General features: G+C 50.1%; 2 protein-coding genes across 8 annotated transcripts; both read left to right on the top strand.

The window, feature by feature from the left end:
- Window positions 1–180: 180 nt before the first annotated feature.
- fam89b (family with sequence similarity 89 member B) lies at window positions 181–1715 on the top strand. Its single transcript, XM_062485126.1, has 2 exons — window positions 181–780; window positions 887–1715. The coding sequence occupies exons 1-2, from the start codon at window positions 523–525 to the stop codon at window positions 1145–1147; spliced, it is 519 nt and encodes a 172-aa protein (XP_062341110.1). The 5' UTR covers window positions 181–522; the 3' UTR covers window positions 1148–1715.
- Window positions 1716–3250: 1535 nt separating this feature from the next.
- ehbp1l1b (EH domain binding protein 1-like 1b) lies at window positions 3251–20735 on the top strand. 7 transcript variants are annotated; one of them, XM_062485991.1, is made up of 29 exons: window positions 3251–3795; window positions 6011–6068; window positions 6249–6344; window positions 6602–6655; window positions 6831–7009; window positions 7111–7247; window positions 7412–7486; window positions 7984–8628; window positions 8982–9059; window positions 9168–9332; window positions 9654–9929; window positions 10075–10273; window positions 10831–11229; window positions 11447–12415; window positions 12510–13190; window positions 13542–13730; window positions 14022–14741; window positions 15262–16146; window positions 16261–16807; window positions 16921–17090; window positions 17254–17302; window positions 17414–17986; window positions 18128–18191; window positions 18364–18422; window positions 18737–18857; window positions 18963–19062; window positions 19199–19272; window positions 19371–19485; window positions 19567–20735. In XM_062485991.1, the coding sequence occupies exons 1-29, from the start codon at window positions 3692–3694 to the stop codon at window positions 19652–19654; spliced, it is 7869 nt and encodes a 2622-aa protein (XP_062341975.1). In that variant the 5' UTR covers window positions 3251–3691; the 3' UTR covers window positions 19655–20735. The 7 variants fall into 7 exon arrangements, with proteins under 7 accessions (XP_062341975.1, XP_062341976.1, XP_062341977.1 ...); XM_062485992.1 differs by having other exon boundaries at window positions 18746–18857; window positions 19567–20291; XM_062485993.1 differs by lacking the exon at window positions 9654–9929 and having other exon boundaries at window positions 3252–3795; window positions 19567–20291.
- Window positions 20736–20755: the final 20 nt, after the last annotated feature.

Below are 20755 nucleotides of genomic sequence, written 5' to 3'. Positions count from 1 at the left end.
GGGGGTGTAACACCAACATTCCATTATCTAAACCATAATCCTAATGAGCTTTCTAGTCCCATAAGGCTGATAAGGACGTCAGACCGTTTCCCTTCTCTCCTTATATAGTGTGTTTACTTCGGCGATGCGCCCCCGCGGCGGTGCGGTAGGACTGGGCGGGGATAAACACGGCTAGAGCAAGGAGAGTCGGGGGCAGCACAAACAAAGGAAGCCGTTGAGGAGGACAATGCAAGGAAACCAGGCATGACTACCTTGGCATCAACGGCTCCTGTAACGTAATGGCTAAATGATTTATCATCCTAATGGCCATGGAACTTTTCCTGCAATAATTTGGTGTTGAGGAACAGAAAAATCACGTCAGTGAGGCACGTTTTATAGGCTGTTGTAAAAATCGATTTGAAATTAACAGCCATTTAATTAATAAACTACAGCGATTTTTTTTCACTGCACACTCACCGCTAGTTATTTCCAAGCGCTGGAATATTTTTTTCACTCCAAAATTATATATTTTTTCGATAAATTATGAACGGGTTCCAAAACGGTGCTCCGGACTCTTTACCGGTGGGGAGCGTCTCTGCCATCGAGGGACTCCCTCCGCTACCTAAAGGCCTCAGCGGTATCCTGAACTCCAGCGGCGGCTCATGGAGAGACATAGAGAAAGTCTACAGCAAAAGGACTCGCATCCAGGCAGATATCACCAAATCTCGCTTTAGTGATTCGCTTGGACACAGCAAGCCCGCTAGTCTAGACGCGGCACTTGCTGTGCTGCGCAAAGAAATGGTATGACGATGATAAGAATCTACACTTAAAATAGCAGAAGTGAGACTGAATTTCAATATGCCTCACACCACAGCTCCTCACGGTATGAGTCATGTTTGTTTTTCAGGTGGGTTTGAGGCAGCTGGATATGTCCCTCCTGTGCCAGCTGTGGTGTCTCTACGAGTCTATCCAGGAGTACAAGGGAGCCTCCCTGATGTCTGACAGCGCCTTCACCACAGAGAACGGCTACTCTGAAGACGAGGATGATGAGGAAGAGGAGGAGGAGGAAAACCCATCTGGGGTCCCCACAAGTGCCTCTCTCTCTCTCCCACCCACACAGAACTCCAGAGACCAGTGGATCAAAGATTCATTTCACATCCCCATATAGATTCCCATGTAAACCATCACCAGCAGTAGCGACTCTCTGCCTCAATTTTTTCTTCTTCAGGTCATGTATTCCTGCCAGACATAATTTCCAGTATCCTTCTCCTTTCATTTGGCAGCTGTTACGTCCACAGAGCTATTATTTAAACACCACAGCCCAATTTACAGTTTGGAATTGTCTGATTGTCATTCGGAACATTGTTTACAAATTGCCATGACTAGCATTGTACTGGCATCGCTTCTATGGATTTGACCATGGTATAATTATCCTCACTAAAATGCTGGATGTTGGTACAAAAGCTGAAGTCACTGAAGTCTGTCATTTATTGGTATCCAATCATTCTTAATTCTCTATATTTATAAGATTGTAAGAGTCTGCGAAGACTGATGTGAATACACACATATTGTCTGATATCAAGGCTTCATATCTGATCTTCAACATGGTTTTCTACTGTACACTTGACTGAATGTAGTGATGGACAGTCACACAGTATCTATACTGTAACAATGATTTGCATATTTGTCGGTTTGGATATGTTTTACAAAACCAGATTTTAAAATAAAATCATGAGACACCCATTGTTGTGTTCATAATTGCCAACCCAGAAGGCCAAAATGTCAATAGCTTGTCATTTTGTCTGGTCTCCATACAGTTTATCACCACAAGGTGGGGATAAAAACCAGGTTTTCTAGAAGTGTGGCATTTGTTTCCAACAGCATGGTGACAGGATTTCCTCTCTTTCCGAGACATTCGTCCAACACATTCATTACCTCAACAGAAGATCATCCTTCTTGTGCCAGATTACTAGGAAACAGTCCACGCAGGGCCAGAAACACTTATAAGAAAAACTTGGCACTGGCCAAAGGGTACACATAGAGTTCAAACCTAGATGTTTTGCCAATCAAGGCTGGGCAGCGAAAAACATAATGTTCTAGCGCTGTCATAGTTCTGCTCTGTGTGTGTGTGTTTCAAGACAGTATAAACAGTTGTGCCAGACTCACATGGTCTTATTAGGAAAGATCCCTGTCTGGTCTGGAACAGGGGGAGGAGACTGGAGAACAGCAGGAGGGGTTTTACTGCTACTCTGGGCTCCTTTAATACATCCATTCTTTTAAAACCCCACAGTGTGTACATCATTCAATCCTACTTTCCTACCAGGAGGTGTCAGTATGTTGAACTGGGGGGAGGAGTGTATATATATGTGTGTGTGTGTGTGTGTGTGTATTAATAGGGTCAACAGATGCACTGGATATTGTTAGATGTGCCTGTTTGTCTGTTTCCATCCCAACTCAAACCAACCCATGTTTCTAACTCTACCCTCAACCCTTTGGGGTTTACAGAAAGACCAGTGGATACACTACTCTACTGTACTGCAGTGGTATTTGAAAAATTATTCAGTGCAGTGTAGACTTTAAATGGTCCTATAGGTTAGTTTTGAGGTTTGTCTGAATGGCTGAGAGTATAGGAGACTGCTGAGTAGGACTGTGGGTCAACTGGTGAATCATAGCTTCTCCCCAGAACCACACTCTGTCACTGGACCCAGCTGCCTCTGTCCATCCATCCATCTTCTTTTCCTAAAAATACCCCCAGCACTCCTAGGAAAATCCCCACGCTGCTGCCTGGCCTTCAGTAACCATGGGACAAACTTCCCTACATCACAGAGACTTGTGCTCTCTGGGATTGAAACATGGTTGGTTATCATGTTGTCCAATAGCAGAATTGCCGGCCATACGCGAGCATGCTTATAATGTTAGTCCTGTTATGTTAGGGATAGTGTTGTTCAGACAATTTTGTGAAGGAAAATAAGCTCTTATGGATGCAAATAATTGGTCAGTAGGATTAAGTGTAAGCGTTCAGCAGATCAAAGTCTATCACTACAGTTTGCACCCTTGTATTTTACCTATGTAAACTTAGGATACAATTACGAAACTTAACATACCATTAAATCAACACTTTGCTTGTCTCCCCCCTCCCCTTCTCTTTCTCTCTCTCTCTCTCTCTCTCTCTCTCTCTCTCTCTCTCTCTCTCTCTCTCTCTCTCTCTCTCTCTCTCTCTCTCTCTCTCTCTCTCTCTCTTTCTCCTCTCCTTTTCTGTAACACACGTCACCCACTTGGCTACTAAGAGAAGGGGAACTTCCACAAGTTAAAGTATGTTATGTCGTGTTGGATAATTTGTTATAAATTAACTTAGGCGAGATCTGTGAACTTTCATTTCTTATTGTTCTGGAATAACTCTCAAAGACACTCATTGGACAGTTGCCTAAGAAATCATGTGCAGTATTCGAGTGTGCGCTTGCAGATTCGGTTCCGCTAATTGTCACTTCCGAACAAGGGTTTAATAGGCAACACTTGGATGGCAAAACAGGAGTGACTCAACTCATCCGACAACACTGTGCGCGAAAGTCCTTGCTTGCGCTCTTTTCTGACAGGCTGAACGATCCCCCTTTGACGCATAAAATCCAATGCGGACAAGGACATATACGATCGGAGATCATAGGAAGCTGAATTTATTACCCATAGCTACAACTTACTTCCAAACGCCTACACTATGACTTCAGTATGGAAAAGATTACAGCGCGTTGGCAAAAAAGCATCAAAGTTCCAGTTTGTTGCATCCTACCAAGAACTCGTGCTCGAATGCACCAAAAAGTGGTGAGTAACTCATGAAAAATACTTTTAAAAGGGATAAACCTTTACCAGCTCGTGTCCCGGGTTGAACAGGGCGTTTCTTAGCCTTAAGTACAATACATGTAGCCTGCTTACGATTTTCGTAATGAGAGTAAACACATTCCTGTTATGAGAACAGAATAAGTGAGTTCCGCTAGTGCTGTGCACATAGCAGAAAATGATTCCATTCTCGGTACAGTCTGATCACAGCGTATATCATCCTCACCGTCATCTATTAATGTTTAACTCACTGGATTAAGATGAGGATGATGGGGAATGTGGCTGGTACTACACATTGGGGGAAGCAAAATTGCGCTCTTCCATAGACTCACTGTTTACAAGCATTCCTTTAGTTGAAACTACCGTTCCACTATCTGGCATAGAGGCCTTATTATGCTCTTGATGTTGGTGATAGTCTATCCTCTCTGACCCTTGGCACTCGGTAATCAAGTCTGTGGGAGCGGTGGTAAAGAACAACTGATGATCACATTAATAGTCTATAATGTTTATTAGGCCAGATGTGTCTCACAATGTTTGAATTAATTAAGTCACTTAAATAGTGCATCATCTCTATAATCTACAGAACAAGTACCTTTATGTCTCGACTTCAAATGTTGTCATGAAACCACGCCTGTTCCTCGGGTGATAAGATAACATAGCTCATTTGTTTGAGACAGCAGAAATATGGAAAGCGTCTGCTAAAGGAAACACTTCAAATTTACTTCCCAGAACAGCTGCGATCCTGTAATTGGTTTGATCACGAACTAGAAACTGGAACTGTCAGCCGTGTAGAACCTCGTAGAGTTCTACATTTTGAATCAGCTCAGCCTCTCACAAACGCAACCTCTGTGTACGCATGATGTTGTTCCAGCTCTCTCTGCCTGACAATCCCAGGCTTATCATGGCGTGAGGCAACAGGGCTATAGGTTCTACACAGTTGTGCAACCAATACTGTGTATGATAAGATAACACGGCTGACTCTTTACTTTCTATAAGACAAAACATTGAATGATGTGTAGACTTCCAACATACAGTAATAACACTATCATAATGTGTGGATGTCCTCTGGACCCAGCTGAAAACAAGGCACACAAACATGCTGGCGTAGCCTTTCCTAATTACTCTAATCGTTCATGATTCACTTGCACATGTTATAACTCTCCCGTACATGTTATAATGCCCGTTGCACATAGTGTACATATTATCAGCTTACACGGCACAGCAGCGAGCATGTCTGACTGGTTCATCTCAGACAGGTGACAGAAGTGGTCAGCTCCGCTGCTCTAGTGGGTCAAACAGCCAGCCGACCAGCCAGGCAGCCGGGCTATTTCTGTAGCTCGTCATGCCAGCCCCCACCCAGCACTCTGCCGCCTGTACCCCTGTCTACTTCCACCCTCCCCTCGCCCCTCAGCCCTCGGCCCCAGCCTTCATGTTGCTATTACGGACCTGCAACTTGAGACATGATCAGGTTCAGCTCTCATCGCCCACAGCTAACTTTGCTAGATGATGTTATAACCTTAGCTTGGCAGAATCATTGCAGTCGATATTTGACTGGTTGTACAATAGCTGTATTAGCAGTGTAGTCAGCAGTTGGTAAGGTTTCCTAGAATTGGGGGTGGGGGTGGGGTAATCAGGGGAGGGGTAACCTTGGTAGGCTTTCCTTCTTTCAGCCAGGAGACCTGCCCTCGGCTCAGCACAGGTCACATGACCTAGCACTGCTTCCTCCCTCATTTCCTGCCCCAGAAGCTAGTCTCAGAAACACAATGGGCTCAACCAATCAAAACACACAAACAGACACACACGAGCAGACATACATATGCCACATTTACCATCCAGCTTTTTCAGGTTTGTGTCATTTGCAGTTATGTAGTGACTGTCATAAGACCCCCTTGTCTAATTCAGCCTCTATTCAACAGTAGCTCTCTATGTGTACATGTTGCTGTTGGTTACTAATGGTCACCAAGCAGCCGTCTTAGTTGTGCAATTGAATATTACTTTGAAGTACTACCGGTATTATCAGGGGTTTGATGAGATGGGAAATTGTCTTCTGATCCACAAGATGTTTCTTACAATATTTCGCTTAGGAGACACCTCAATTCCCCTAGGCACTGCCAGGTAGATAGTCCAGACAGGACTGAGTTCCTCACTGTCTGTACTGCCAAACCAAAATGCATCGTGTATGTGTCATATGTGTTTCCAGGCAACCAGACAAGTTGAGGGTAGTTTGGACGAGGAGGAACAGGCGTGTCTGCACTAAGGTACAGACGGGACTAAAACTCCCACACACGCACACACATACACACACACACACACGCACACACACACACATGCACACACACACACACCACACACAAACGCTTTTGAGATCATTATCTATCAAATTATGAAAGTAAAAGCCCAACTTCACAGATTAAAACGGTTTCGTTAATCCTCCGCAGCTCCATGGATGGCAGCCGGGCATCAAGAACCCGTACCGGGGCATGGTGGTCTGGCCGGTACCGGAGAACGTGGACATTGCCGTCACTCTCTTCAAGGTAAGGACTGTCTGTCTGTGTTTGGGGACAGAAACCGCTGCTCCAGTCCTCTCGTTCTCTGCCTCACCGACTCTATTACTTTGTGTATGTGTGAGTGTGTGTGTGTGAGTGTGTGTGTGTGTGTGTGTGTGTGTGTGAGTGTGTGTGTGCGTGTGTGTGCGTGTGTGTGTGTGTGAGTGTGTGTGTGTGTGTGTGTGTGAGTGTGTGTGTGTGTGTGTGTGCGTGTCAGACAAATAAACTGTCTCCATCTTCCTCAGGATCCCCTTTCTGAGGAGTACGAGGACAAGGACTGGACCTTTGTCATTGAGAGTGTGAGCACTTCACTATTTCTATGCTTTCAAGTGACTTTAACTCAAGTGTCCCTCAGCTCTCCTCAGTTCTCTGACCAGCGCCTGTCTGCCCCCTGTCTGCCCCCTGTCTGCCCCCTGTCTGCCCCCTGTCTGCCCCCTGTCTGCCCCCTGTCTGCCCCCTGTCTGCCCCCTGTAGGAGACGAAGGGCCATCGCAAGGTGCTGGCCTCCGCAGACATCAACATGAAGAAATTTGCGAGTGCCACGCCCACACAGACAGACCTCAACCTGAAACTGAAGCCGCTGTCCGTCAAAGTGGTGGAGGCCTCGCTCAAGCTCTCGCTGTCCTGTATCTTTGTGAGGGAGGGCAAAGCCACGTGAGTCTCACTGCCACGAGGAGGCTAGCGCGTCCCACTGTGATCATGCATCGTCGTCCCCGAGTGATGACGTCGTCATGCTGTGTGTCTGCGTCCCCTAGTGATGAGGACATGCAGAGTCTGGCCAGCCTCATGAGCGTCAAACCCACAGACATCGGGAACCTTGACGACTTCAATGAGAGTGACGAAGAGGAGGACAAGAGGCCTGTTGCTGGAGCCATGAGCAGAGCTGCTGCAGGTACAAGCACCTACACACACACACACACACACACACACACACACACACACACACACACACACACACACACACACACACACACATATACACACACCACCACCACATTCCATAATTTGTATGTTCTCACCCCCTATTTAAATGTTTGCCTCCTCCTCCTGTGCCAGCCCCGGCCCCTCCAGCCCACCCTACTCGCACCCAGGACAGGAGACCTTCCTCTGGACACAACCCTCCACTTACAGGTACCCCACTCCGTCCACCCATCCTTCCCCCCCTTCCTGTCCCTATCTCCTTTCTATGAATCTCCTCTTCTCCATTCTCTCCGCATAGTCCACCCACTTCCACAACATTTCATGTTTGATCAGCAGAACAGATGATTGGTGGATCGTCATCTTTCTCCCAGCATTTTCACCAATCTATCAAATCACAAGATTCCATGAGTTTCCATGTCATGTTTGCTATGTTAGCAATGATCATGTTGTTTGGAGAGGCAGAATGGTAACATAGCAATACAATGAGGTCAAGGATCCATCATCCAACGAGTGCCGTATGATAGATTCAGTATCTCCACTCACGTCAAGTCTGAAGTCTTTCATTTTCTAACTTCTCATTTCACCCATTTTCTCTTCCTCTTCCTCTCTCCCTCCACCCTCCTTTCCAAATCCACGTCACATTGTCTCTCTGCAACAACCATCTTCATTTACAATTCCCACCTTCCACACTCCACCCTGGGTTCCAGCCAGTGGGAGAGACCCTGGTAAATCTTCCAAGGCTGGAACTGCCCCCAGCCCTGTCCTCCACTCCAGACCTCCTCTGCCCGTGCCCTCAGGCCCTTCTCCCAGGCCACCCTCCCGCTCCAGGCTCCCCCGCCCTGTGCCCTCCCCTAATCCCTCCCCTAGTCCTTCCCCCCAGCCTTCCCCCCAACCCTCAGGCCGGTCCAGGGGGATCCAGTCTGCAGTCTCTGCTGCTCACAAGCAGTCGGCCACATCGCCCCACCTCCCCCCTGAGCCACCCGCACCGCCAAAGCCCACCGTGCAGACCCAGCCACCCCCTGAAATGCTCACAACTCGGAAACAAGCCCTTGAACGCCGTCCACATACTGACCTTCCCACACGCCCCAAGCCCAGACCTGAGGCCCCCACACACCCCGGCCCCACCTCTCATCTCCTTACACATCCCCAACGACCCTCTGAATCCCTCCCAGCCTCCAAACCTTCTCCAGAGCCCAAACTTCCCACTGAACCCCCCAATCCCTTCCTGCCCAGTACTGAGTCGCCCACACTCCCACTGTCCTCTTATGAAGCCCTTGGCCCCTCAGTGCGAGGCTTCACTCGCTCTCAGCCTCCGTCTCTGCCCAGAATCTTCAAGCCCAGCTCGGGCACAGGTACCCTGTGGCACACTGTCCTCTGGCTGGCTGACTGGAGAGCTTTGCTTTGTTCTTTGCTGCATGTTAGAACTTCCTGAAACACTTAACACTTGCTGACTCTGCGTTATGTTCGGTTGCTGTTACTGTAATACATCTGTGTGTACTTACTATAGATAGCCCAGGCTATCTGTAGCTGTAACTGTGTGCGTGTGCATATGTGTGAACAACATGCGGTTAGCGTTTCAACAGCAAGGCCCTGTGCCTGAGTTTGGTGTGATGAGAGATTTGTTTCGGGTTGTCCACTTCCTTCCAATTCCTGTTTGATCTTCCTCTGTTCATCTGTCCTTCCTTCCTCTCTGCTCTCCCGGTAGTGCCAGTGTCGTTTGTCAGGTGTCCGTTTGATGTGCAGACTGTGGCTTCCTCCCCAGATCCCCAGCCTCCTGTCTCTGGTTGGTCTCCTCTCTGATTGGACAACTGGCTCTATGACCTTCTTTACCTGCTCCAATCGGCTGTCGTAGAGCTCTGTCGTTCATCTCCAATATGTCTCTGTCTTCCAGCCGTTCGCTCTCACGTCTTCAAACCTAAGCTTTTTCCTACTATGCGTCCCTCCTCACCTTCGCCTTTCACCTCTGATTCTCCTCCCAATGACGACACCGTGGTTACAGGCTCCTCCCCTCCATCCCTTGCTCTCCCTCCATCCCCGCTCTCATGCCCAGAGCCAGGTAGGGAGCCCCGGATCCCCTGTACTCATCTGTTTTGTTTTGGTAGGTTATGACAACAGTGGACATGTGGATGATGCACTTTTGTCAGGCTTACATCAGGAGCTAGGAGGCATTAATGTTGCTCTGCTGACTGATGTACTCATTGTATTCTCTCTCTTTTTCTCTCCCTCTCCCTCATTTCACCAATCATCTACTCATTCATTAACATTCTGTCCCTCCCTACATCCTCTGTCTTTCTCTCTCGGTTCCTCACCTCCTCCTTCCTTCTTCCTTCGCTCATTCCTTCGTCATCGCTCTATCCCCCCACCCCTCACTCCCCAGAACCTTGTGTCCAAGGGAAGTGGTCAAAGCCCAGAGGTCCAGCCTCAGGCTCCTCCCCTTCTAACCCCTCCCATCCCTGTGACATCGTCTCATCAGTCCCCCTCCTCACCAGTCCTGACCTGGACTCCCTCTGTGACCCTGTCGTCCCTCCCCCCTCCCGCCTCCTACCGCGCTCCTCGCCCCCCGCCCTCCCCCGCTCCCGCCCGGCCTCTCTCTCTGCTCCTGCTGCTGCTCCTCCCACTACTGCACCTGCTGTTCTCGGCTCCTCCCACTCAGGTACTAAAGCCTTCAGCCTCCCTGGGCAGGTTCAGGCTGCCAGTGCGGTCGTGGTTGAGGGGTTGAGGTTTGGACAGGTGTTGCACCTGAAGCCAACCTGAGAGTGATGAACAGTTCTCTAATTGGTTCATTCTGTCCCCTTAAGGTATTCCCCACCAACCCTCCCATGCTACCATGGAGACAGCCCCCCCTCTGACCCTGACCAGGGGGGAGGATTCCTCCCACTCCTCCAGGATGGTCGCCAGCATCAGAATTGCCTCACCTGCCTCTGCTCCCAGCCCCACTCTCACCCCTGCAATACACCAGCCAGCCTTAGAGAGTGGGGCAGAGACAGACATTATAAGGTGAGCTCATCGTAGCTCATGCATCGATCGCGTGTTCCCCTGCCTGTACTACCACAACGCGCTCTGCCAACACTAACCCTAAGCATACCACTCATCCAAACACCTGAACGCTGGATGTTTGGGGGCTGTTGTGTGTGCTGTTTGTTGTGTATGCCGTTCTCCGTGGTGTTTTGCCTGGCTATGATGTGGTCTGATACAGTGAGCTGGCTTAATCACCTGTGTGTGTGGATGGGCCATCGGAGTCACCGAGAGACACACTCTGTTATCTTTATAGACTTCTGGGTAGATCTGTTGCCTTTGGTGACATGGAATGGTGATTATGGATGAAAAAGAATGCTGTCACGGAAGATGGAGTGGTTTCTGGGATGGATTTGGAGTGGTTGCTGTAGATGACAAAGATTTGCTTCCATGGCTGCTGTTGATTGACAGGTGTAACCTCCAATCGAGTGCTGCTGACTTGGCCTGGCCTGTGTTTCTGACCTACCTGCTTAGCGTGCTCTAACCCCCCTCCCCAACGTGACTTCCGACCTTTGATCCTCGGCATCTCTGTCCCTCAGTTCTGGCCAAGATGGCCACCTTGACCCCATCAACTCTGAAGAGTTGATTGTAGCCCCGCCTCCTCCCTGGCCCTTCTCCTCCACAGAGAGTGCTGCCCCCGGTCAGGAATCAACCAATGTCCTGGCAGCATTTATCACTGTCAAACCACCAGTGGCTGATGAGGAAGCAGACATCAAAGATTTGACCAAGAAGAACAAGCCCTCTCAACCTGCCTTTGCCCCGGTCAAAACACACTTCATACCAGACAAGCCACCATTGGCTGAACCAGAACCTGACCTTGATGACATCATAGATACATCCAGTCAGACTGCAGGAGGCTTCTTTATGGAGGAGAAGGTGGCATCTAAGGTGGACACCATCAAGAGGTCTCCTCGGGACTCGATGGTCGAGGAAGGAGGGTAAGGGAACATTTACACGCAAACACAAACACCCCAATATCAAACATACACACATGCTTGAGTGTTTCCCCGTCATCTCAATCAAGTTCTGTTATAAAATGTGTATGCATATCATCCTCAACAAACACACGCGCACACAGACACACAGTCTTTGATCGTGTGAGTACTTATGGTACTTTTCAGTTTGGTGACCCTTGCTGTTCCTCCTTTTCTCCAGATGCAAACAGAGAGCCAATCAAACCCCATCTGAAAGAAAAGTTGCTGCAATGGACCAATCAGAAGAGGGCAGAGAGAATGGGCATAAGGAGACACAATCAAAAGCTGATAACAGACCATGTGACATCATGGAGAGACCTCTGAAAGACAGACCAGAGGAGGAGAGCATGAGACTCCCAGGTCAGAATGAGGACAATAGGTCAGATGAGGACAAGGAGAAGATGAAAAGCCACGCACCTGAAGTACGGCCTAGCTTCACCCACAAACCGGAAGAAACAGCTGGCTTGACTCACAAGCCTGAAGAAACAGCTGGCTTGACTCACAAGCCTGAAGAAACAGCTATCTTGACTCACAAGCCTGAAGAAACAGCTATCTTGACTCACAAGCCTGATGAAACAGCTATTTTGACTCACAAGCCTGAAGAAACAGCTATCTTGACTCACAAGCCTGAAGAAACAGCTATCTTGACTCACAAGCCTGAAGAAACAGCTATTTTGACTCACAAGCCTGAAGAAACAGCTATCTTGACTCACAAGCCTGAAGAAACAGATAACTTGACCCACAAGTCTGCAGAAAGACCTAGATTCTCCGACAAACCCAAGGAAACACCCAATTCCTTCCAGAAACCTGAGAAAATGTTGAGCTTTTCCCACAAACCCAAAGAAACACTTAACTTCTCTGACAAACCTAAGGAAACACCCAGCCTTTTCCACACACCCGCTGAGGTAGCTGATGCGCCTGCTCAACAGCCCCCTCCGGTGGTGAAGAGCAGCACCTTCGCCATCAGGCCTCCTAGGACTCAGGAGGAGAAGGAGGAACTGACGAACCAACCAGCACCAGAGCCCAATGCTCAGGAGAATCCAAAGACACGGACCGTGGAGGTCCCCCTGTGGAAGGTTCTAGAGGAGAGAACACAGCAGGAGGACATCCTCAGAGGAGAACCATCATTAGACCTAGACTTAGGAACAGGGTAAGTATCGGTGGAGAACGTGTGCCTGCATGTGTGTGTCTGCTGAGGTTGAAAGGCAGTGTAACAGGGTAACACTGCTGTGCTTGGCTCTCAGCTCAGACAGAGACGACGCTAACAGTCTAGAAGCTGTCCACTTAATCATCGTTGAAGAACGAGAGCTTCCTCCAACTCCACCTCCTGCCCCACCCACCACCCAGCCCACCATCACTCCCGTCGCCCCACCCACCACCCAGTCCACCATCCCTCCCGTCGCCCCACCCACCACCCAGCCCACCATCCAGCCCACTACCCCTTCCTGTACCCCGCCTTCCACCCAGACCACTGCCACCTCCACCCCAACCACTGCTACCTCCACCCCCACCACTGCCACCTCCACAGGCCCAGCTTCCAAGCCATCGGTAAAGGAGAAGCGTGAGGAGCATGAAAGAAACCTCTCTCCGCCTCCTCAAGAAGTCTGTGTGGAGTGTGTCATAGTGTCCAGGCTGGAGTTGACGACCAGGACCACGGGGTCTGTCCCAGGCCGCTCCCTGCAGCTGGAGCCCCTGCCGGCCTTAGAGTCAGCCCCCCCCTCTGGAGGACAGGAGGCGGAGGGAGAAGACACGCAGCAACCATCCGACAGCGAGGGGGGGAATGTTTTCCAGCCGTCCAATAGCGAGACAGTGTGTGATGCGGAGAGGCCCCTGTGGGCGGCCCTAGAGGAGACGAGGAGAGAGCAAGGGGCGTGGCCGGGGAGCTTGGCGCCTCTGACAACCGTGACGAGTTCTTCCTCGGGGGGGTAAGTCTCAGAGTGTGTCGCCCCCCCCCCACCCCCAAAGCAGCATGGCACCACCCCATCTAGATACCTGAACCCACTAGGTACTAGAACACTAGACACACATGCAGCTAATACAGTCCACTACCTACAAGTCCAAACCAGGCATGTTTGTAGTGCTGTGCTGCTGCGTACTGTGTCGAGATAGTAAAGTGGCTCTGGAAAGTTTCATTGGTTTGGATATCTAACTTTTTCGTTAAATGATCCCCGTTACTTGCTGGTGTCAAACCAGCCTACCAGACAATCATTTGTCGCGTTCACTGTGTGTGTATGTGTATGCTTTTGTGTGTGTGTGTGTGTGTGTGTGTGTGGCAGCCACTGTGTAGCCAAGGAGATTCCTCCTCCTTCACAGACCCCTCCCCCCTCAGATGACGCCACACGTACAGACGTAGCGGTGACTGAGAGCTCAGTAGCCTATCAGGATTCTGAAGCGGGGAAAGAGGAGGGGCCGCAGGAAGCGTCCGTGGGCCTCATCACAGCGTTAGTGGGGGTCCTGTATCGGGGGTGAGTCAGCCTTGGGGGGTTGGTGGCATACTTTAGAGAGCTCTGGATGCTTCTGCATGGCATCACACACAACCTGTCCAACTACACACTCTACTGGTAAAAACATGTCACTACAACAACACTTTGAAACACTGGATGGATGTAGCAATATGTGTCTAAAATTGAGTCCGGAAGTTGACTCTGTTGATAAATGTGAGCTGCATCCCTCATGCCTGCAGTAAAGTCAGTGAATTCATCATTCACGTACAGAATCTAGGTACCTAAACATCTGTCCCAACCTCCCACCTCCAGCTATGAGACAATGGCGTCCATCCTACAGCCTTCCGTCCAGACACAGGTACCAGACTCTGACCAGCCCTTTCCCTCTGACCTGGACATACTGCCCCCTGCGGCCTTCTCTGATACTGCAGAGGAACAGCCAATCATGGGACAGGACGGTCCACTGGACTCGTCATTGGTCTTAGAGATAAACAGGAAGGAGCTTTCGGAGCTGTTGTCGCGTCGGTGGTCCTCTAAACCCAGCTTGGTGGACCGTCTGAGACAGGCTGCCATAGAGCAGGAGATGACCAATGAAATGGTCGCTGGTCCTGATGAGACCGCACTTCCAGACCCATGTCAGACACAAAATAGAGAAACGCACAGAGCAGAGAGAGAGACAAAGATAGCGGAGGAAAAGTCAGAAGCTGAGGGAGACAGACCAGAAACCCATCCGAAGAGGCCAGAGACAGACAGAGCAGAAAAGACAGGCAGACCAGACACAGAGTCTGCCCCGGTGGAGAGCGCTAACGCTAGCAGTTGCGTAGAGGCGTGGCCACCTCTAAAAGAGGTGGAGCTGGACGATATAGCCTATGAGGACTGTCTGGAGGCCCCCGAACCTCCCCCTTCACCTGGACGTCGACCAATCCTGCTGAAGCAGGAGGAGGAGAAGGGGGAGGAGCTGGAGTTTGAGCTGGGGCAGGAGGACCTGGGAACCGTCTGGTCGGCTGAGCTGTACATGGAGGGGGGCGGGGGGTAAGTGAAGTCAATGGGGCTGATGCCTGTTGAATGGAGATGCTTGGTCATGGTGGGTTTTCCGGCTTGAAATATGGAAGGCTTCCTGAGCTTCTTGAGTGTTAACTCGGTGTGCTGACGCGCTCCTCACACCTGTTTTGGAAACCTGTTTGTGGGTTGAGAGTTACTGAGATGTTCCATTGAGTTTGACCGAACTTCTGTGCATCTTCTCATGATCATTGTTTTGTGCCTGTATGTAAGGTTTGAGCTGAACACTGCTGTGGATGCATGTGAATGCATTGGTCCATCCCTATAGAGATCTGTCTGGTGTTGTTTGCAAAGTGGTGGGTGTGAAGCATGTTCCATAACTGTGGTTGCTGTATCTACAGTAGTCTGATGCACTGTGGACAGTGACAGTGGTCTGCTGTGGCCAGTTGTGCAGTGTGTATGGTCACAGCTTGTCAGTAGCTGGCAGTGTGGTGTCTGCTCATCATTCAGGACGTGCCAGATTAGGAGGTTGACCTCCTTCTCTGTCTCCCAGCCCAGAGTCTGCTCAGGACCTCTCCGGTCTCCACGGTGCAGCCAATCACAACACTTCATCTGAACCTGCTCCCCTTCGGCCCCTCCCCCCACCTGTACCCCTACAGGAAGTGGGGCCATTGACAGCCAATCAGACTGTTTCAGCTGGCCTTAGCAACATAGCCAACCAACCGATGGCCACGGAAAACAGCAATTCAGGCCGTGTTCTTGTGACAGCCAGAGAGACAGCAACCAATCAGGAGCCTGACGTAACCAAGGATACAGATGAGGTCATATCAGAGGCAATCAAGAGTCCTGTAGTTCCCTGGCCCCTTCCACCTCAGTCCCCTCCACCAGAAGCCTCGCCCCCTCCACCTGACTCTACCACCAAGACCCCCCCTCCACTTCAAACACAGTCTGACACGGACAAGACCCACTCTTCGCTGACCCTCCCAGATACCAGCACCCCTCAAAGACACTTGGCCACAAAGACCTCTGACTCACACACCGAAGACCCTGTCTCGAAGAACCAAAGTCTCCTGGAGGAGGAGAGATTCCTATTGGCCAAGTTACTCCAGATGGGAGGCGACAATGAGGAGGCTCCTGTCCCCGCCCCCCGGTGCAGGAAACGCCTCATCCCTTGTCTTCATGACGATGACCCCATGGTCAACCAGTCAGAAACTAGCACTGACACTGTAAGCCATTCAGAAGATCATAATAAGACTTACAAGTCAGAGGATTGGGCGGCTAGGGTATCTGCAGAGGATCAAAGCTCCTCATTGGCTGAGGCAGGGGAGCCTGCAGAAAGTGTGGTGTGTGGAGCAAGTGTTGAGCTGGAAGATGAGAGGCTGGAGCAGAACTCCATCCTGATATCTATGGATAACACATTAGGGGGGTCGGACCTAAAGTAAGACTAACCCCCATGTCAGATCCCCTGAGTCTACAGCACACACCATCTCGCACTGACACACCGTGTCAGACACCCTACACACTAACACTGTGTCTCTGTCTGTTTCTGCAGGCCAGACCTTCCTGTTCCTGCAAGACGCTCCAAGAAACAGTCGTCAGACCCCGCCCCCTGCCCTGCTGACTCCACCCCCAGCCCTGCTGACTCCACCCCTACACCTGCTGACTCCACCCCCAGCCCTGCTGACTCCACCTCCAGCCCTGCTGACTCCACCCCTACACCTGCTGACTCCACCCCCAGCCCTGCTGACTCCACCCCCAGCCCTGCTGACTCCCCCCTTACACCTGCTGACTCCACCCCTTCCCCTGCTGACTCCACCCCTACACCTGCTGATTTCACCTCAACATCAGTCCCCAACAGAGACCTTGTCCAGACCCCTCCCATCAGCTCAGGCGAGGGGCAGATGTCATCTAAAAGCCAGAGTCCTACAGAGAAGGACATGTCTGTTGCTGTTGTACCTCCCCGACGTATCAAGAGGAAAAGCCCTCCCCTTCCTGTAAAATCTCAGGAAGTGACCTCAGATCCTGTGGTGACCCCTGAACCTAGGGTGATGCAGGTCAGAGACGAGGCTGATGGGAAGAAAGAGACTGCTTCTCAGGAGGTAATACTCACTTACTCACTCACCAACTCACATTCACTCACACACTCACTCACTCACTCACTCACTCATTCACACTCACTCACTCATTCATCTCCTTCTCCTTCCCTGTTAAGGTGTCTAATGTGGACACCGCAGACCTGGTGAGTTCCAGCCAGTCTCTGTTACAGTGGTGCCAGGAGGTCACACAAGGTCACCGGGGAGTAAAGGTTACCAACTTCAGCACTTCCTGGCGTAACGGCCTGGCCTTCTGTGCCATCCTGTACCACTTCCACCCTAAACTGATGTAAGAGACGTCTTATGTTTTGCTTTGTCTTGTCTCGTTTGCGTGTCTGTTAGCGTAGCATCTCTGACAAGTTTTTGTGAAACGGTTTGTTTTCACACTTTTTATGGCTATTTTATCAACAGCACTAACTCCAAATGTGTTTGATTGCCTATGTTTCTCTCAGAGAGTTTGAGAAGCTGGACCCTCATGACATTAAGTTCAACAACAGGAAGGTAAAAAGCCACACTGTGAAAACAGTATGATCTCTTAGTAGTATTCAGGAGTTTAACTTGGTTGCCATCCACAGACAGATCTAATGTTGTCGTCATTATTATGGGCTGCAGGCGTTCGATGGCTTTGCAGGTTTGGGCATCTCCCGTCTGCTGGAGCCATCAGACATGGTCCTGCTGTCGGTGCCCGACCGACTCATCGTCATGACGTACCTGAGCCAGATCCGCTCCCACTTCACGGGGCAGGAGCTCAGCGTCCTCCAGATAGAACACAACAGCAGCCAGACCAGCTACACGCTGACGCAGCCCACACCCAGCCAGCCCAGCGACGTGGAGGCCGCCACGGCCTTCTGCGTCCGCAAGCTCCAGGAGGGAGGGGCCGGTGAGGGCGAGGCCAGGGAGGGAGAAGCCGGAGGAGGGGAGCCGAAGGTGAAGACCAACGGCAGTCTGGTGGCCCCTCCCAGGACCAAAAGACTACCCAGGGTGGATGACAGGGGAGGAGTTGGGGAGAAGGAAAGGCGAGGTGGAGAAGGGGAGGGGTCCAAGACCCCGGTCGCTCCCCCTAGGCCTCTGGCCTCGGCCGCCAAGTCTGGGCTGGGTCAGGTGAGAGACGCCGACCTGCTGAAGAAGAGGCGGCAGAAAATCAGGAGCCAGTCCATGGAATCTGAAGACACTTCCACCACCCAGGTACCAGCTAGCCAGACTTCCCAGGGCTTTAAAACACTCCAACCCCCCCCCCCCCCCCCCGCATCCCCCCTGTGTGCAACATTCAAGTCAAATGTCTCCAGCAATTTCAGAAATAACATGATTGTATTGTCTCATGCCCAGCATGACGGTGTTCCAAGCGAAGTCACAAACGGCTCCTCAGCAGCCAGAGAGAACGCAGAACCAGGTGAGTGTTTGAACAACAAAAACATATGATTTATATGATGAGTTTGGGTTTGTGAAACTCCTTAGATATTCCAAAGACTACATATACCTAACTGAAACAATGTAAGCTTTTTTTCCGGCAGGTACGTAGCTGTGGGTTTGCTTATGTGGAATGTTCCTGTGTGTGTTTTCAGGATCGCAGAGAACGTCGAAGGCTCAGGAGTTTATAGTGAACAAGGAAGAGGCAGCCATGGTCAGTCACAAATTCTTACTGTTCCTATATAATCTCTATTGCTCTATGTACAGTACTGTATATACTGTATATCTGCCTATCATATTCTTTTACTCGCCTCCCTAGTCTTTCTCCCTCTAATCCTTTGACCTCTCTTTTTCCCTCTCTGTTTTTCTGTCTTTTATTTGAAATCTTTTATCTATCTATTATTTTCCCCCTTCCATGTATTGTTTTATCTGTATGTTTGTCTGTCTGGTTCATGTTGTGTGTGTGTGTGTCTTTGTGTGTGTGTGTGTCTTTGTGTGTGTGTGTGTCTTTGTGTGTGTGTGTGTCAGCAACTCCAGGACACTAACCAGTATGTGCTAAGTGAGCTCCAGGCATTAGAGACGGAGCAGAGGCACATCGACAGCCGAGCGGGCGTGGTGGAGAGACGCCTCCGTCGCCTCATGGAGACAGGTGAGGCCGTTAGAGGGAGACGGGTGGGAGAGGCACGCGCAGCGTCGTATGAAGAAGCCGGGCCGTGGGGGTGTCCTCTGATAGGGTTGTCCTCCGTCCTACCAGGAAGTGATCGCGAGGAAGAGGAACGTCTGATCCAGGAGTGGTTCACTTTGGTCAACAAGAAGAACGCTCTGATCAGGAGGCAGGACAACCTGGAGTCGCTGTGAGACACATTCCTCAACCCAACTACGCTCTGACTTCAATACAACCTAACTTCAACTTCAGTCTAACCTTAACTGTTTGCTGGCGGGCCAACCTGTGCTATGGTTTCTGTATAACTCCATCTCCTTGTTTTCCAGGCAAGAGGAGCAGGATCTGGAGAGACGCTTTGAGCTGCTGAACCGAGAACTCCGAGTCATGATGGCTATAGAAGGTGAGGTCCGATATATAGGTGATTCCTCTCCCTTTTTTTCTTCTCCACAATCCTCTTCATTCCTCTCCTCTCTGCCCCATTCCTCCTCTCCTCTTCAGACTGGCAGAAGACAAGTGCCCAGCAGCACAGAGAGCAGCTGCTGCTGCAGGAGCTGGTGTCTCTTGTCAACCAGCGAGATGAGCTGGTTAGAGACATGGATGCCAAGGAGAGAGGGTGAGTGTGTGAGAGTGAAAAAGCGAGGAAGCTGAATACGCCCCGACAGCCTTTCGTCACAGTCTGTGTGTGTGTTTTCAGGGCTCTGGAGGAGGACGAGCGCCTGGAGCGAGGTCTGGAGCTGAGAAGAAGGAAGTACAGCAATAAGGAAAAATGTGTTCTCCAGTGAGAGAGGAGAGGCGTGGTCACTGTTGACCAATGAAGGAGCTGGATCATGAAACCATTATTGGACGGTTGAGTTAGTGGAGGAGAACCAGCCAGCATCCTTGGACTGTAGAACTGACAATTTAACCATTGTCAATAGACAGCTGGCTGGCTGGCTGGCTCGTTGTCCCATGTGCAGACTGTTGGGAGTGAGTTTGACCTAGAACTCTACTGCTTAAGAATAGTCTCCATGACTACTATTGAAAGTGTTAAACTATTTTTTCACAGCATTTTCCCTTTACTGAAAATGATATGCATGGTGTTTGAGATGTGTGCCATACGACGGGAACTTGTGGACTAAGATCAGTATCAGTCTGTTATATAAACGAGTGTCCCAGTACTAGAATTCCTTTTTGGGACCGCAACAGATGACATGTTAGAACGATTGTTCGTGTCAATATATGGCAGTTTCCTTGAATGTTTGTCCCGATATCATCAAACAAATTGTTGCGTTATTTACCCGGTGTGTCATCTTGTCGTGGTACTTTCTTGTTGTTTGATGTTGCCTGCTTGATGTTTTTCTTCATCCTGTATCTGGTGATGTCCCTGTTATTTATTACCTCCAGTGTGTGCATGCTGAATAAAGCGGCCTTGTCTGTTCAGACAGTGTGTGGTCCACTGTGTGGGGTTCTGTTGCTTTGCCAGACAGACACCCGCCTGGACCAGAACATGCTAACAGTGCGTTCACACTGCAGCGGAGCGGGCGGCGCGTGGCGTCGGCTTCCAATTCATTTTCAATGAAACCAGGCGTTGACGCTCGCGTAGGGCATTGTGGGAAGGCGAGCGGAGCGGAGCGTTGCAAGTTGGATTTTCTCAACTTTATGTAAATGAGGAGCGTGAAAACGCTAGCGTTGGCCAATCGGATTGGTTTCTTGTTTCTTGTAACGTAGCAACTGTTCGTCATGGTAAACATTTCTAGATTTGACAATTTCAAGATGGAGGAGAAACTTTTCGTATGTGTCTGCACACCCAGTTCTGTTCAGAACAAAGTTACTAATGTGACGAGCCTGAATTTAAAGATTACATTAAACTAATAATGCATGGTGCATGGTTGCCGATGTCGTCA

Source organism: Osmerus eperlanus, chromosome 19, assembly GCF_963692335.1.
Source record: "Osmerus eperlanus chromosome 19, fOsmEpe2.1, whole genome shotgun sequence".
Lineage (NCBI taxonomy): Eukaryota > Metazoa > Chordata > Actinopteri > Osmeriformes > Osmeridae > Osmerus > Osmerus eperlanus.
This window is presented reverse-complemented; position numbering and strand designations above follow the sequence as displayed.